General features: G+C 34.5%; 1 protein-coding gene across 7 annotated transcripts in view; it reads left to right on the top strand.

Annotated features, from left to right (window-relative positions):
* LOC115216961 (protocadherin-like wing polarity protein stan) overlaps positions 1-16064 on the top strand; it is a 314183-nt gene that overhangs the window by 131743 nt on the left and 166376 nt on the right. For all 7 annotated transcript variants that reach the window (XR_005001272.1, XM_036507436.1, XM_036507435.1 and 4 more), the window contains exon 2: positions 7583-7935. Coding sequence is in view for 6 of the 7 variants with exons in the window: in XM_036507436.1 (XP_036363329.1) it covers positions 7583-7935 (353 nt within the window). In the remaining variant the exon portion in view is untranslated. The remainder of the gene's footprint in view (positions 1-7582; positions 7936-16064) is intronic.

Genomic DNA, 16064 nt, shown 5'->3' with positions numbered 1-16064 from the left:
CAAAGAAGTTCTCTGACAGCCAATCCTAAGTCTTCTGGCATGGCGTGGCACAGAGTGATGCTGGCACACATATGGCCTCCTTGCAGCTAATAGGTTGATCCAGGGCTTCACCACCTCACTTGGATGTAACTGCCAATGTTCAGCTTGAGGATCTCAGGAAAGAAGTGGGGTATTATGATTTCACTTTCTCTACTGATGACACCAAAGACCATGATTGTTGCCGGAAATTTCGTCTGCATGACTCTGGGCATGTCCTTGGGTGTGACAGCAAGCCACCTGTTGTTCTGGGAGTCGATCTTCTGGTCTTGGCAGAAAGTCTTCTCTTCAGAGAAGAAACACAGCATGTCTGGCTCCAGTGGGGGTTTCAGTTTGTTGATTAGCTTCTTGGTGTATTTGAGTCACTTTTCTTGCATTGTTTTGGACAGAAATTGTCCCTGTTTCATCTTGTACGAAAAGTAGTGAATGTCCTCTGCACCACCAGTATGATAAGCTTTTCATCCACACCTTTATCTCTTACAATTGTATGCCTTGATTTGCTGGGATCATTGTTGATGGTCTGGATTTGATTGATGAATTCTGGCTTTCTGATGGTGTCATATTATCTATTGATCGTGGGTTTCCATCTCTGCTGTCACCTCATAGTTGAATCCTGAATCTTCCAGTTCCTTTCTGACCTTTTCCACCGTCCTTCTACTGACTATTTTCAGTAGTCAATTATCTTGCAAAAAATAAAGCAAAAATGGTTAATGTCTTTAAGAAAAAAAAATCAAAGTAAAAAAAAAGTGTAAAATAAGCAGTTGAAAATTGTGAACACATACTGTCCACACCCTGTGTGTGTGTGTGTATATATATATATATATATATATATATATATATATATATATATAAAACCAAATATCTATGAGCACTGTATAACTATGTCCGGTGTGTGTGTGTTAGTTTAGAAAGATGAACTCCACCTATTTGAATGTGTCTTAGGCACACCCAAACCATAATTAATGACTTCAAATAATGATTTTATCATATTAGATCAGACTTGTTGGTGCAGTTATTTAGTCCTAAGTCAACCCTGATCAAGTAGACCTATAATTCCATCTGTGACTACTTTGGTTTGTTTTTTAATGTATTGTACTAAAGACTACATATTCTTTTTGTAGCATGATATTTGAAGGAAACTTAACTGCTATTTTTGTTAGGTTGAGTGGCTACATACCAGCTTCTTTATTGGCTTATGATCAATGTTGTTGTTTAGCACAATGTCAGCTTTGATTGAGTAGATCTATGATCAAAGACATCCTGTGACAATCCTATCTTTTATCCCACCCACCCAAGATGATTGGGTGTGATATGTGAGACATTTGGTTGCTATTTCTAATAGGTTGAGTGACCAAATGTAATTCTGGATAATAGTGAAAACACTGAAGAAAATAATGATCAAAGTGCATATAGAGAAACATTGTGTAGTCACCTGTTGCTGTGTCTCAATAATCTGTAAGTTATGGGAGATAGGGGAATTTTAAACTCAGACAAGATTTAAAAAGCATTATCATTCTGTGGCAGAATATGACAACCTTCTTAGCTTCTATCATGTTGATAGATGGGAATCCTGATGCTAAGAACTGGTGATGTTGGGAAAAATTTTAGACTCAGTTTTCTTAAATATACATTATATTTTGTAATGGAGTATTTACTGAAACAGCTATACATGCTTCAGACTGAATACCTTACATATTAAAAAAAAGTGAATAAATAAACTGTTGCTAGGTGAAGAGTGGAGGAAGAGCAGGAGAGAGATGGGAGGTGGGACACCTGTAGTGATTGGTAACTTGGGAGTGAAACAAATGAAAAAGATTGAAGTAAGACAAGTAATGTTAATGTACCTTTAACAGGTTATAATGCTAGTGAACTCAATACACAGCCTTAACCAGATCGCCCCTATGTCAATACTAAACTTTAGGTTCATTTATCTTAATTACATTACCTGGCGGAGACCTGTTATCACTAGCGTAGCTAGAGTGTGTGCTGTCTAGGGTGGCTCTTCCAGTTTCTGCCCCTGGTTCCCACAAAAAACACATGTTGTCTACAGCAGATCCAAAAGTGGTGCTGCTGGGGCAGACACCCCCCCTCTCACTAGCTACGCTAGTGCCTATTATGCTTATTTATTGTCAGTTTTAGGAGGAATATTTCCAAAGTTTTTTTTACTGTAACTGTGATACAAGTTTTAATAGAGTTGAGGTTCTTACTGCCAATATACCATAGCAATGAATTCTCACTTCAACCAATTCCCGTTTTGCGTTGAAGCTCCTCATATATGAAGGTATCTTGCCATATTGTTCTACTCCTTATCATACATAAGAGAATCATAAATCAAAAAAGGAAAGGAGATGAATTATGTGTGAGAAAGAGAGAAGATAATGAATACACTGAAATGAAGATAGAAAAAAAAATAGTGAGAGAAAGAAGAGGAAACAATGCTGAAATATGAATGAGACAGAATGAGAGAGAAAATGTATGACAAGGGAGGGGGAATGTGAACATTCATGTATTACGAAGAAAATGTGAAAGAATAAGGGAGGAACAAAAAATATATATAAAAAAAAGGCGGGATTAGAGATGCATAAATCATAAAGCAGGTGTATTTTGTTTGTTAGAGAGGTTATTTAGAATGGAAGTGAGTGGAAAAAAATTAAAAAGTAATGTTAAAAAAAGCTGTTACTGTTTAAAGCACTTCATGTAGGGAGCAGGTGTAAATATGTCAGAAATTCCTCGACAATCCTTGAGTAGTAGCAGTTTGACTTAATATAAAGGAAATATGACTGGAGGAGAAGAGAGTAGAGGAACACAAAATAAGTGTAGGCATATTGTGTAAAGGAGTTTGCTTTGCAACTAACTACATAGTTCCAGGTTCACTCGCTCTGTGAAATTTTGAGCAAGTGTTTTCTAAAGGAGCTTCGAGTTGCCAATATTTTAAGATTGAAATTTGTTAGGTGCAAGAGTGGCTGTATGATATGTTACTTGCTTACCAACCACATGGTTCCAGGTTCATTCCCACTGCGTAGCACCTTGGGCAAGCCTTGTGAGTGGATTTGGTAGACAGAAACTGAAAGAAGCCCGTCGTATATATGTATATATATGTATGTGTATGTATATGTTTGTGTGTCTGTGTTTGTCCCCCCCAACATTGCTTGACAACCGATGGTGGTGTGTTTACGTCCTGTAACTTAGCAGTTCGGCTTAAGAGACCGATAGAATAAGTACTAGGCTTACAAAGAATAAGTTATGGGGTCGATTTGCTCGACTAAAGGCGGTGCTCCAGCATGGCCACAGTCAAATGACTGAAACAAGTAAAAGAGTAAAAGAGAAGCTGAGTAAAAGATCACTGTCATGTGTGTGTGTGTGTGTGTGTAAAATAGTCTTGCGTTGTCACCCTTTATAACAAAAGTTAATTTCACAATTGCTAATTAGAGATCGATAAAGTAAAATAAGTTGAAATAAGTGCTAGGATCTGTGTGATAATCTTTTAAGGTAGTACCTCAGCATACCCACTGTCCAGTGACTGAAACCAGTAAGGGAATAAAAGGGAAAAAATTATTTAGAAGATGTGAAATTAGCCAACAGAGACATAATGAGAATATCTACTAAATTATAGAGCAAGGAGTTGCAAATCATCTGACAACCTTATGCATTTAAATCTATAAAATTGTTTTGATTAGCCTCTCATAGTTATTTCACTTATTCATAAGTTGTTTTGTATTTTTGTGGTTGTAATGGTGTTAGGAAGGAAGTTAAAAAAGAAGGGCTGAAATATAGATCATCATCATCACCTCTACTGCCACCACCACTGCTGCCACTGCCACCATTACCATCATTGGAACAATAATAGCTACTGCAGCCACACATCTAACAGAAATGTTAAATACCTTTAATTTTTACTTATTTTTACTTAAGTGCTTTTTGATTGCTGAAGTGAGTCAGCGAAGTTTATTTATTCATTTATTTATTTTGTGAGCCTTATTTCCATTTCATATATAGTTAACTTAAGAGATGAAAGAAATTGCATGTGCATGTGTGCTCACACATGAGCCACAAATATACACACTTGCATAAATACACACACACACACACTGAGTTAAGGAAATTTGTACATGATCACTTGATGCACTAGAAATAGTAGCCAAATCCCTCAAAATCATACCGTACCAATTTTGAAGAAAAGGAATGAAACATTAAAACAATGAAATCCCTGTTATACATAAAGATGAGATAGTAGGTCTACTCAATCAGAGCTAACTAGGAGATAAAGAACAATTAATATAGTCATGGTCTTTTCATACTTGATACCTTTGACCATATTTCATTACTTGCCTAAAAATAATCATGTGATAACCAAAACAGTAATTTCATAAAAAAAATTTAATCAAGTCAATAAACTCATAGTATTTCTTTAGTTAATGTGGTAGATTTGAAGAATAATTACAGTATTGGACAAATTGCCTAAAGTTATGACTCTTAAATTCTGAGTTCAAACCCTGCTGTGGTCAACTTTGCCTTTCATTCTTCCAGGGTAGGTAAAATACCAATGCATTACTTCAGTCAATTTAGTATTCCTATAATATATCCCTACAAATGGAATTATAATAGAACTTTTAAATTATATAAGTTTTTATCTGAATTAAATCCTCCACTTAAGAGTGAGGATCACACATATGGTGTTACACAGTTTTTATTTCACATTCATACTACCTATTCTTATTATTATACAACCTCTTAGCTTCACACTACACATCTGGTATATATCTTAGACTTATAATTTCTCTGTCTTCTGTATGCTCAAACAAGTGTGACAGCCTTTATACAGTTGCTTGGCCTTCTTAGAAAAGCAACTAAATTTCCCTCAAATCAAACGTTATTGTCTTAAAATAAATAAACATATTGGGTAATATCGTCCTAGACACTGTACTATATCTGAGAAAAGAAAATATGATCAAATGATTGTTTCTGGAAAGCTTTTGATCTTATGTGACATGCTCAGTGTTTTTTCCTACAATTTTTCTTCTCACATTTCCATTTCTATGTGTGCGTGCACGCGCATATTTTTAAAAAATTATATCTCCTTTGGTTTCCTCTGAATTTTCCTAGCTTTCACTATATTGTTATCTCATTTAGTTCTTTCTTTTTTATTACCATTCTGCCCTTGCAGCCTTTCAGTTATCCTCTTCACCTGCTATTTTTAACCCTTCACTTTTCTGATTTCACTTTGTAATGGTTACTTTTCTGTAGCAAATATGTCATTTTAACTCTGACAGCGGACCCACCTGTGAGATAGGGTGTGATAGATAAATTTGAAAGTGGACCTGGAGAATTGTGATGCACTAAACAAGCATTTAGTCCAACTGAATATCATCAACTGCACCAATATTATTTTTCTTAAGTCAAGGCAAAAAGTCTTAATGAAGTCACTCAACCTACTAGAAACAGGAGCCAAACTCCCCCAGACCTTACCATACCATCTTGGAAAAAGGAAGTGCACACTGAATGATGTGGCCTTACCTAGATGTACTGTTAATGTTTATGAGGAAAATGGGTTGTTCTTGGCTGAAATGCCTTTGATCTTAGATCTGCCAGATCAAGGCTGACTTAGGTTCTTAACAGCAACACTATTACTATTGCTGTCACAGGCAAACTCTTAGCCTAATTTTTATGCATTTAGCACGAATCTATTAAAAAATTATCATTATGGAGAGTTATCAGATAGCTTTTACCTTAGCCAAGCTAACAAAATGAAATAATATTTAAGAAGTCGAGATATCTTTAGCTTTACCTTTAATTGGCTTAGAGTCAAGTCAATAGCAGCTGTATTTTTTTGTTAACATTATTCTGTTGTTAACATTATTCAGTTTAAAATCCAGTCATTTTGTATATGGTTTCAATGAAATATTTTCATTATTTTTTAAATATCTTATAAAAAGAAAATGTCACCATGTCTTTTTGGCTTTTTTTAAAAAAGTATTTTGTAAAAATCAAATGATAAAAGTAAAACCTTTTTAACTCTTAGCTATAACAATAAACAAATAGATGAATAAAGGTGATTTTTCTCAGAATTAGGGCAATCCTTTTGTGTACAGCATCAGACATTCTTGCTACTTTAATCTTCACAACTCAATTTATCATCAAATTTAAACACTGTTCCAAATCCCCAAAGCTGGAGGATTAAGTTGGATTTACTTCTTAATACATCTTCACTTTTCATATTTGTTTTCCTTCCATTATTTCCTATATGAACTCCCACCTCTAGTGATCTGTACGGCTGCTGAATATTTCATTCTTCTCCCTAACACTTTGAAGTTTATTTTATTTATTTATTTTTCAAAATAAACAGTTTCCTTGCAATAACTTAGAAAAAACTTCTATGTTGTCTAGTTTCTTGTTTCTTTCCCTGCTGCCTTTAAAACAAATGAATTTTGTAGATTTTACTTTATTGTAACAATGGTATGAAAACATGTTGGAAATGTTACTGTTATCACTGTTGCCTATTAATCATTTTAAAACTCAAAATAATCATTTATCACCTTTGTTAACTCCACAGATACAGGAGTATGTAGGCAAATAATTTCAAATTAGGATTCAGTGATTCTGTGTAATATTTTTTTTGCTGAAGATAACAACAATGACTGTCTGTTAGTAACCACTAACTTCAGCTTCTAGAAACAACCATGACTTTTCTTTCTAAGATACAAAGATGGAATATTCATTTAATGCTTATGTTTCCTGCTGGCATGGGTTGGACAGTATATAAATATGCGTGTGCACACACACACACACACACACACACACACATTTATATGCAGACATATCATCATCATCATCATTAACATTATCATCATCATTTAGTGTCTATTTTCCATGCTGGCATGGGTTGGTTGGTCTGACAAAATCCAGAGTGCTGCAGGACTGCATTGAGCTCCAATGTTTGTTTGGTATGGTTTCAGCTAGGTGCTCTCTCTAATACCAACCACTTTACAGACTGTACTGAGTCCTTTTTTACATCACCAATACTGATCAAGTCACCTAATAGCTTGCAATATTAGATTTCATGACTGAGAAGGAGTGTAGTATTGTGGGAGATGGCTTTAAACCAGATTTTGAGTGTATGATAGAGGGATAGAAATAAGTCTCTTGCTGTAGACTAGATACATGGCTGCCCCAGCTGGAAAAGGAGAGAAAAAGATGGTGGTGATCAGGGTGTGTGGTTGGTTGAGTTTTGGGTTGGTTTGCATAGGTGACTGTTGATCTTCTACAAACAACCTTGCCCGGACTTGTACTTTGTAGGGGAACTTTCTAGGTGCAATCCCATGGTCAGATTTTCTAAGGCTCCAAAAAATGTTTGCCTGATTTTAAAGTTGCACTCTCATTTAACAGTCAAGAAGACATTCATTTGCTTCAAAGTTTCATTAATATCCTTCAGCAGTATCCTGTTTATCTTTTTATAATATTTGCCAATATTCTCTACAAAAATGTTTTGCTCTGATTTGATGAAATCTAAGGCTAACCATTTTTCTTTCTTTTTATCTTTTTTTTACAGATGGACTGAATGAAGCAAAAGCTGTTTGTCACCTCTATGTACGTTTAGTGACAGATGAGATTCTGAGGCACAGCATAACAATTCGACTAAACAACATGACATCTGAAGCATTCTTGTCACCCCTCTATAACTTCTTCATCAACGCTTTGGCCACTGTTCTTCACACTGACGAGAAAAATATTCTTGTCATCAATGTGCAGGATGACACTGATGTGGCAGCACAGATCCTCAATGTTAGTGTAACTGTGCATTCTGGAATGGCTGACGGAAATGACATCTACCTTACACCACAGTACTTGCAGGAGCAAATTTACCTTCAAAGAGCTCTTTTGGGCAATTTGTCAGCACTACAGGTGAGAGGATAATATTCTTTGTTTATAGTATTGGTTTCAAATTTTTAAGGCAGCGAGCTGGCAGAATTGTTAGCATACCAGGCAAAATGCTTAGTGGCATTTTGTCCATTTTTACATTCTGAGTTCAAGTTCTGCTGAGGTTGACTTTTGATAGCATGCCAAGCAACATGCTTTGCAGCATTTTGTCTGTCTTTAGAATCTGAGTTCAAATTCTGCTGAGGTCAACTTTGCCTTTCATCTTTTCATGGTTAATAAAATAAATATCAGTCAAGGACTAGGATTGATGTAATTGACTTATCTCTCCTGCCAAATTGCTGGCCTTGTGCCAAAATTTGAAATCAATATTGCTTTCAAATTTTGGTACAAGGCCAGATATTTCGAAGAAGGGGCTAAGTCAATTAGATCAATCCCAGTCCTCAGCTGGTACTTATTTTATTGATCACAAAATGATGTAAGGCAAAGCAGAATTTGAACTCATTATAAAGACAGACAAAATGCTACAAAGCAATTCTGCTAACTTGCTGCCCTTTCTCTGTTTTTAACATTATTTGAATAGATGGAGTGACAAAATCATTAGAGTATCAGGCAAAATGGCTTCCAGGTATGGCCCTTTGTGTTCTGAGTTCAAGTCCTGTTGAAATAAACTTAGCTATAATCATTCCAAGGGTTGATTGTCTATATTTTCTCCCAGAGTATGTGACCTTGTATTAATGCTAGAAATTGATACTTAATTAGAAGTTAAAGCAGCAAGCTGGCAAACTCATTCGCACACTGGGCAAAATGCTTAGTTGCATTCTGAATTCCAATTCTGTTGAGGTCACCTTTGCCTTTCATTCTTTCAGTGTTGATAAAAATAAGTACCAGTCATGCACTGAGGTCAATGTAATTGACTTGCCCTACCCCAGAACTGCTGGCCTTGTGTCAGAATTTGAACCCAATATTTAATTAGAAGTTTACTGCAGTTGATAATAATAATTATTTTCTACTTTATTACAAAATGTCACTAATATTGTAAGGGAAGATGTGTGTGTGTGTGTGTGTGTGTGTGTGTGCGCGCGCGCGTGCCTGTGTGTATTGACTTTGTATGATAATTGTAAATAAGTGTCATTGTTATAAAAATGGTGTCATTCACTTCCAATTTTCTGCAAAAACGTCTGGCCACTGGGAAATATTACTTTGCTTGGAAACAGGTTAGGGTTGGTGAGAGGAAGTGCATCTGGTCATAAAGAATCTGCCTCTCTGAACCTTATCTAATCTATGCAAGAATGAAAAAGTGGGTGCTAAATGTTCACTTTGATGATGATATTTAGTCTATTTATATTTAATCAAATATACTTAGGTATTACCTTAAGCTGAAATTACAGAGATTGTGACTATTAATTTCATGTTTTACCAGTTTTCAAGCAGTCAGTTTAGAAAGTTAGACAACTGTATTTTTACTAGTTAAATCAACATATCAACTTTTAAAATACTTTTCTATATTTGTTGATTTTTATGGTGAAAAATAAGTTCATCAAAATTTGTATCTTGTAGTTGAAATATTGTTCATGTATGTACATTTATTTACACAGACATTATCTGGAGAAGCTTTGAGGATAACAATACTTTAAATGTTCCAACTCTTTTTTATTTTGAGATCTTCTGGGTTCACTGCTGTTATGTAGCTATAGAAGATGATTGATGGGCTTAATTTAGAATGGCATTCCAAAGGAATACCAGTAAGTGCCAGGGCACTGTTTATATATAATAATAAGGTGATGTTGGGTGGACAACATGAGGAGTTTTTGAAGTTTGACCCATAAAACAGATAGAGAGAAGACAGAGAATCATTTTTCATTCTTTTGTTTAGATTTGGTTCCATGCTTATTTTTTAAAATTCTGTGTCACATCATTGTTCTTTGAAACTACATTAAAGAGGGTAAAAAGGGCATTGGCTTTTCTGATGTTGAGAATAAGAGGCTTGAGTGAAGATGGTATTGTTACATTTCTATATAGGCGGCGAGCTGGCAGAAACGTTAGCACGCCAGGCAAAATACTTAGCGGTATTTCGTCTGCCGTTACGTTCTGAGTTGAAGTTCCGCCGAGGTCGACTTTGCCTTTCATCCTTTCGAGGTTGATTAAATAAGTACCAGTTACGCACTGGGGTCGATATAATCGACTTAATCCGTGTGTCTGTCCTTGTTCGTCCTCTCTGTGTTTAGCCCCTTGTGGGTAGTAAAGAAATAGGTATTGTTACATTTCTTTTTCATTAAAGTCACTAGAAGTTTATAAAGTATTGTAGAGAAAGAAAATATTTAGAATTTATAAAAGCTTAAGAAAAAAGATTATAATATTCAGAGGGTTAGAGTTCTTGTTATATAGGTACATCTTGATGTTTTGATGTAATAAATTTGAAATTAATTTAATTATTGTGTATATGTAATTAAATAGCAATATATTTTTTATTTAAAAAAATTTTATTATGCTAATTAGTTTTTTAAAAGTTAAACAGTTAAAAGATAGACATCACAATGTCATCCAAAAATATGCTGAATTTAATTCTTCAGCATCTAAACTGGTCATATCTTGTCCATATTCTACCTGTTTTATATTAAAAAGACCAGATCTGGCCTCTTACACCTATAATGTCATTCTAAAAACAAACATCATGTTATCAAAATCTAGAAGCTACAAGATTAAAGTATGATTAATTCAAAACAATGTGAATAAATAAGCATTACACTTGACAGAGAGTAATCTGAATGCTAAAGGGTTAACCCTTTCGATACCAACCCAGCTGAAACCGCCTCTGGCTCTGTAGTACAAATGTCTTGTTTTCATAAGTTTTGAATTAAAATCTTCCACCAAACCTTCATTACAGTCTATGTTCCTAACAATAGCTGAATGATAGCTAAATTATTTTACTAAATTCTTTGTTATATTTAAAATTAATTGAAAGAAAATAAGAGCATCTGAAAAGAAATACAGTAATGAAAGGGTTAAAGAGTGTTATTTACATATGCCATAACTGGCCCAAGTATTCTACCTATTTTATGTTAAAATGGCCATATCTAGTTGCTTACAGTTACAATATCATTTTAAAAATAAACATCATATCCTCCCAATCTTGAAGCTACAAGATAATGCCTGATTAATTCAAAACAATGGGAAGAAATAAGCATTACACTTGATAAAGTAATGTGAATGCTAAAGTGTTAAAAAATGTTTTTTACATACAACCCATCAGTAATTTAGAAGTTAGCAAGATTTGTTGATAAAGTCAACAGTTGGAAAATGCAAGTTATTTCAACAGTGATATCATTCACGGTATCTCCTCTTTCACTAAACTGGCATGACTATTATATGACTATCATTGTGCTTTTCAATTCAGGTGTGGTGATAGCTTAATCTGTTAACCTATCTGGCCTTATTCTTTCTTTCAGCTAAAGAGCACCAAATTCTCACTTTTTACAAGGTCTCAAGTTAGTGTGGATATATAATCTACCCTATACTTGGCTGAAAAAGATAATTACATGATCAAAAGAATAACTGAAGTAATATGTTATTCTATCTGTCACTATCTTACACCACGTACTTTTCTGCCCTTGTTTTTCTCTAGTGTTGAAGTTATGAAAACATTCATGTCTTTGTATATTACAAAAGTCTTAACTAGTTCTTTGTATTTTGGATAGCTGTACAAACAGTGTATTAGTTGTCTACTTTTTAAAAAATTTATTACTTTTGTTTGTGTAATTGTTTTGTTTTGTTTTGATAAATTCACCATGCCTTTTAACAGCAATCTCTTAATGATGATGATAGTTAAACGAATACAAACTATGTAAAGAGTGTCATTTAGTGCAAACGGATGCGTATGCAAGTTATACTGAACTCCAAAACTTTTAGCTTCTTTTTTATCGTTTATCATTTATCTTCTACTTCTTTCAGTCACTGGACTGTGGCTATTATGGGGCATTACCTTGAAGGGCTTAGTCGAACAAATTGACCCTAGTCCTCTTTTTTAAACCTGATATTTATTCTGTCAGTCTCTTTTGCTGAACTGCTGTTATGGGGATGTAAGCAAACCAGCACCAGTTGTCAAGTAATGGTGGTGGTGAGGTTAAACATAACACACACACACATACACACGTATGTATATGTATATAAACAAATTATGAATTTCTTTAAGTTTCCATCTACCAAATCCACTCAAAGGCTTTAATCAGCTCAGGGCTATAGTAGAAGACACTTGCTCAAGGTGCTACACAGTGGGACTGAACCCATGACCATAGGGTTGAAAAGCAAGATTCTTAAACATAGAGTCAAGCCTGCACCTGTAACATAAACTTATGTAATTATTTAAAATTCAAATTTTTGTTGATGTTGTGTAAATGGGTAGTCTTAGTTCTGACCCATCTAACTGACAAGAGAGCATCCACCCAAACAATGTAAACCACATCACACTGAGATTTAAGCCCAATTATTTTTCACTGTAATTTTAACCCTTTAGCATTCAGATTATTTTGTCAAATATAATGCATATTTATTCACATTGTTTTGAATTAATCATACCTAACCTCATACTTTTGAGATTCGAAAGATGTCATTCAGTATTTTTAGTGATATTGTAGTATAAGTGTGAGAGGCCAGATCAAGCCAGTTTGAATATAAAACAAGTAGAATATTTAGGCTGGATATGGTTGGTTCAAATGCTAAAAAGTTAAATTAATGAAATCTGAATGATCATCTGAATTCTCGTTATAAAATCAGTACTCATTTCTAGATCCAATTAATATATATTATCTCACCAAACATTTGAACAGAGATATAATGTATTGTTTGTAGTAAGCCACAAGCTAATAATCAGAAAGTTGACACTTTGATACTGTAAATATTTACAATTAATTACATGTTGTAATTGGTATGTTGGACTTAAGTTTTGCGAAATGTGTTCAGCTCTGTGTTAATAATAACTTGCAGATAATCCATGAAGATATTTGTTATTTAATCACAGATTCAGCTTGAAATATATTACCAATAATGATTATTATGTCTATGAACAACAGTTAAATAACATGTGTTTCTGCTATATTGCCATTATATTTTTATAATAGATATACATTCACATCTATAATATATATGTTAATTGGATCTAGAAATGAGTACTGATTTTGTAACGAGAATTCAGATGATCAATTTTATGATAGGCTCTGAAGTATCAACAAGTATCAACATTATGACTGGAACATTAATGCTGACTTTATAACCAGAACTGTCATTGCTAGGTTTATGATGAGATGATTTGGTATCAAGATGATATTAAAGCACCGTATTTTCCTCACCTGTTTGTTAATCTGCAGTAGTAAATTCCTTCTCTCTCATTATATTTATGCATGAATAGCACAACACAAAACCAGACACTGACAAACTAATATCACTCTTTCTCTCAACCCCGCTCTCAATTTATATTGCAGCTTCAATCTGTTGTTATTCAAATGAATAGTGCTGCTATAATTTGAGGTCTAGCTAATAACACTCAGCTCAGAATTATTTTTATCTAAATAAGCCAAAGAAAGAGTAGCTCAGAGCTAAATGTGTGTGTGCATGTGTGTGTATGCATGTTAGCATTGCTGTTTTGTTAATGAGTTCTCTTTGCAGCAATGTGGTTCTGGGTTTGATTTCACTGCACAGCCTTTTGGACAAGTGTCTTCTACTAAAACCTCAAGTTGACCAATAACTTATGAGTAGAATTTTGTTGAAAACAGGCATGGCTGTGTGATAAGAAGCTTGCTTCCTAATCACATGGTTTTTGGTTCAGTCCCACTGCAAAGCAGCTTGGGCAAGTGTCTTCTACTATAGCCTCAGGTCAACCAAAGCCTTGTGAGTGAATTTGGTAGACGGAAACTGAAGCCCATTGTGTGTGTGTGTGTGTGTGTGTGTGTGTGTGTGTGCGCATGTGCGGACACGTGTGTGTGTGTGTGTGTGTGCGTGTGCGCACACGTGTGTGTGTGTGTGTGTGTGTTTCTGTCTATGTTTGTTCCTCCACCATCGCTTGACAACCGATGTTGGTGTGTTTATGTCCTTGTATCTTAGTGGTTCGGCAAAAGAGACTGATAGAATAAGTACTAAGCTTACAGAGAATAAGTCTTGGGGTTGATTTGTTTGACTAAAGCCCTGTAAGGTGGTGCTCCAGTATGGCCACAGTCAAATGACTGAAACAAAAAAGTAAAAAAGAAAAAAAGATATGTGAAAGTCTGCACTTATGTGTGCATTTGTGTGTGTGATTACTTTTGCACTGATCTAGGAACCAGTGCTGTTGTTTATGTAGTGTACATTTTCTGTAGGCTTCAGTGCTCTCTAGGACGGGTCTTAACTTTGATCTTGTAGCATTAAGTTATTGATAAACAGCTTTCCATTGATAAAATATCAGTCTATTACAAATGGGTGCCAATCATAAAGCCAAATGTGAGTAGTCTGAATTTCAAATGAACCATATAATCAAACTATCAAAAGATCAAAGCTCTAAATTTTGAAATATTTAAGGAGGAATAATAAGAAAGATGGTCTTAAAAGACATAAGTTTACAGTTTCAAAAAGTAGTTTATTTGGAAAAATGTAACATTTTAATACAAGGCCAGCAGCTTTGGGGAAGAGGCTAAGTTGATCTCATTATCACCAGTGATCAGCTGGTACTTATTATACTGACTGCAAAAAGATGAAAGGCAAAGTTGACCTTAGTGGAATTTGAACACTAAGTAGTTTATTTGAAAAAAGTATGTTGCAGAGATATAATATCAAAGACATAAATGAAAACTTAAATAGTTTATCTAAAATTTCCATTCTTCAAATATTTTTTATTATAGTCCATATTTTCTTTTGGTACAAATATACTAAACATTAGTAAAAAAAATAGGCTTAAATTGTATATTAGCTTCACACTGCAAAGAGTTGAAAAAGGAGATAAGCAAATGCATGAGCTTCACACTAGTGTATCAAAATTAAACGCATTGATATTTTTAGATGCCAGATGTACCGAAAATCCATTTAAATATTAAGACTCTCATCTACATATGTTATTAATGTAACCTCCTCCCACTCCTACACTGTTTCGTATTAAATCTCTCTTCATTCATAAAGGTGTTGCTTAATCCATCATTACAAATTCAAGAAGCCACTAATCTGATTATCAATGACTGCTTTCTGTATTAAATACTAGAATAAACATACTGTCTTAAAGATAGCATATTTGGCATTGAGACTTGTATTTTGTATGTTACAATTAATTTTAGCCATGATCATCCCACTATTTTAGAAGTTTGTAGGATTACATTATTAAATATATCCTTTCTTTATTTAAGGTGATAAGGTGTGAGTATTTGGCTGCTATTTCTGGCATGCTGAACAATTGTATAGTGTGCCTTATTGATTTATAATCTTTGCATGTTTATACAGTATGTGTGTGTGTGTATGTGTGCGTGTGTGCATGCATGTGTACAGATGTAGATAAGTGTAAAAAGAAAAGAGCATTTGATATTTTATGTAGAGCAAGTTGGCAAGCTGGCAGAATTATAAGTATGCTGGGCAAAATGTTTAATGGCATTTTGTGTATCTTCACATTCTGCATTCAAATTCCACTAAGTTCAGCTGTGCCTTTTGTCTTTTTGCAGTCAGTAAAATAAGTACCAGCTGAACACTGGGGATGATGAGATCGACTTAGCCTCTTCCCCAAAACTGCTGGCCTTGTACCAAAATTTGAAACCAATATCTTATGTAATGTATTTATTCATGTAATTTAGCTGCCAATGACTCTCATGGGCATCACCTGGTGTTTCTGAGGCCAGCAGGTATGTGTTCATATGTATAGGAACTTCTGAAAGTTTGTGGGAGCCATTTTCTTTGTACACTGATGTACTTGTGTGTGTGTGTGTGTGTAATTTTGCCAACTTACGTTGCTATAGCAGACACACTGGCCCACCCCATCACAAAGTTCACCAAATGCAATCCACCCCATTGCCATTGTTACTTTGTTCCCTGCCACTACTCCTTTATGCTAACCCCTAACCTCACTCTTCCCCTTTACTCTCTATATCTGAACAACAATATGGGTAAGACTATTTACACAGTAATTAAAAATGAGTTACTAGTTGTTTGTC

Source organism: Octopus sinensis, linkage group LG11, assembly GCF_006345805.1.
Source record: "Octopus sinensis linkage group LG11, ASM634580v1, whole genome shotgun sequence".
NCBI lineage: Eukaryota > Metazoa > Mollusca > Cephalopoda > Octopoda > Octopodidae > Octopus > Octopus sinensis.
This window is presented reverse-complemented; position numbering and strand designations above follow the sequence as displayed.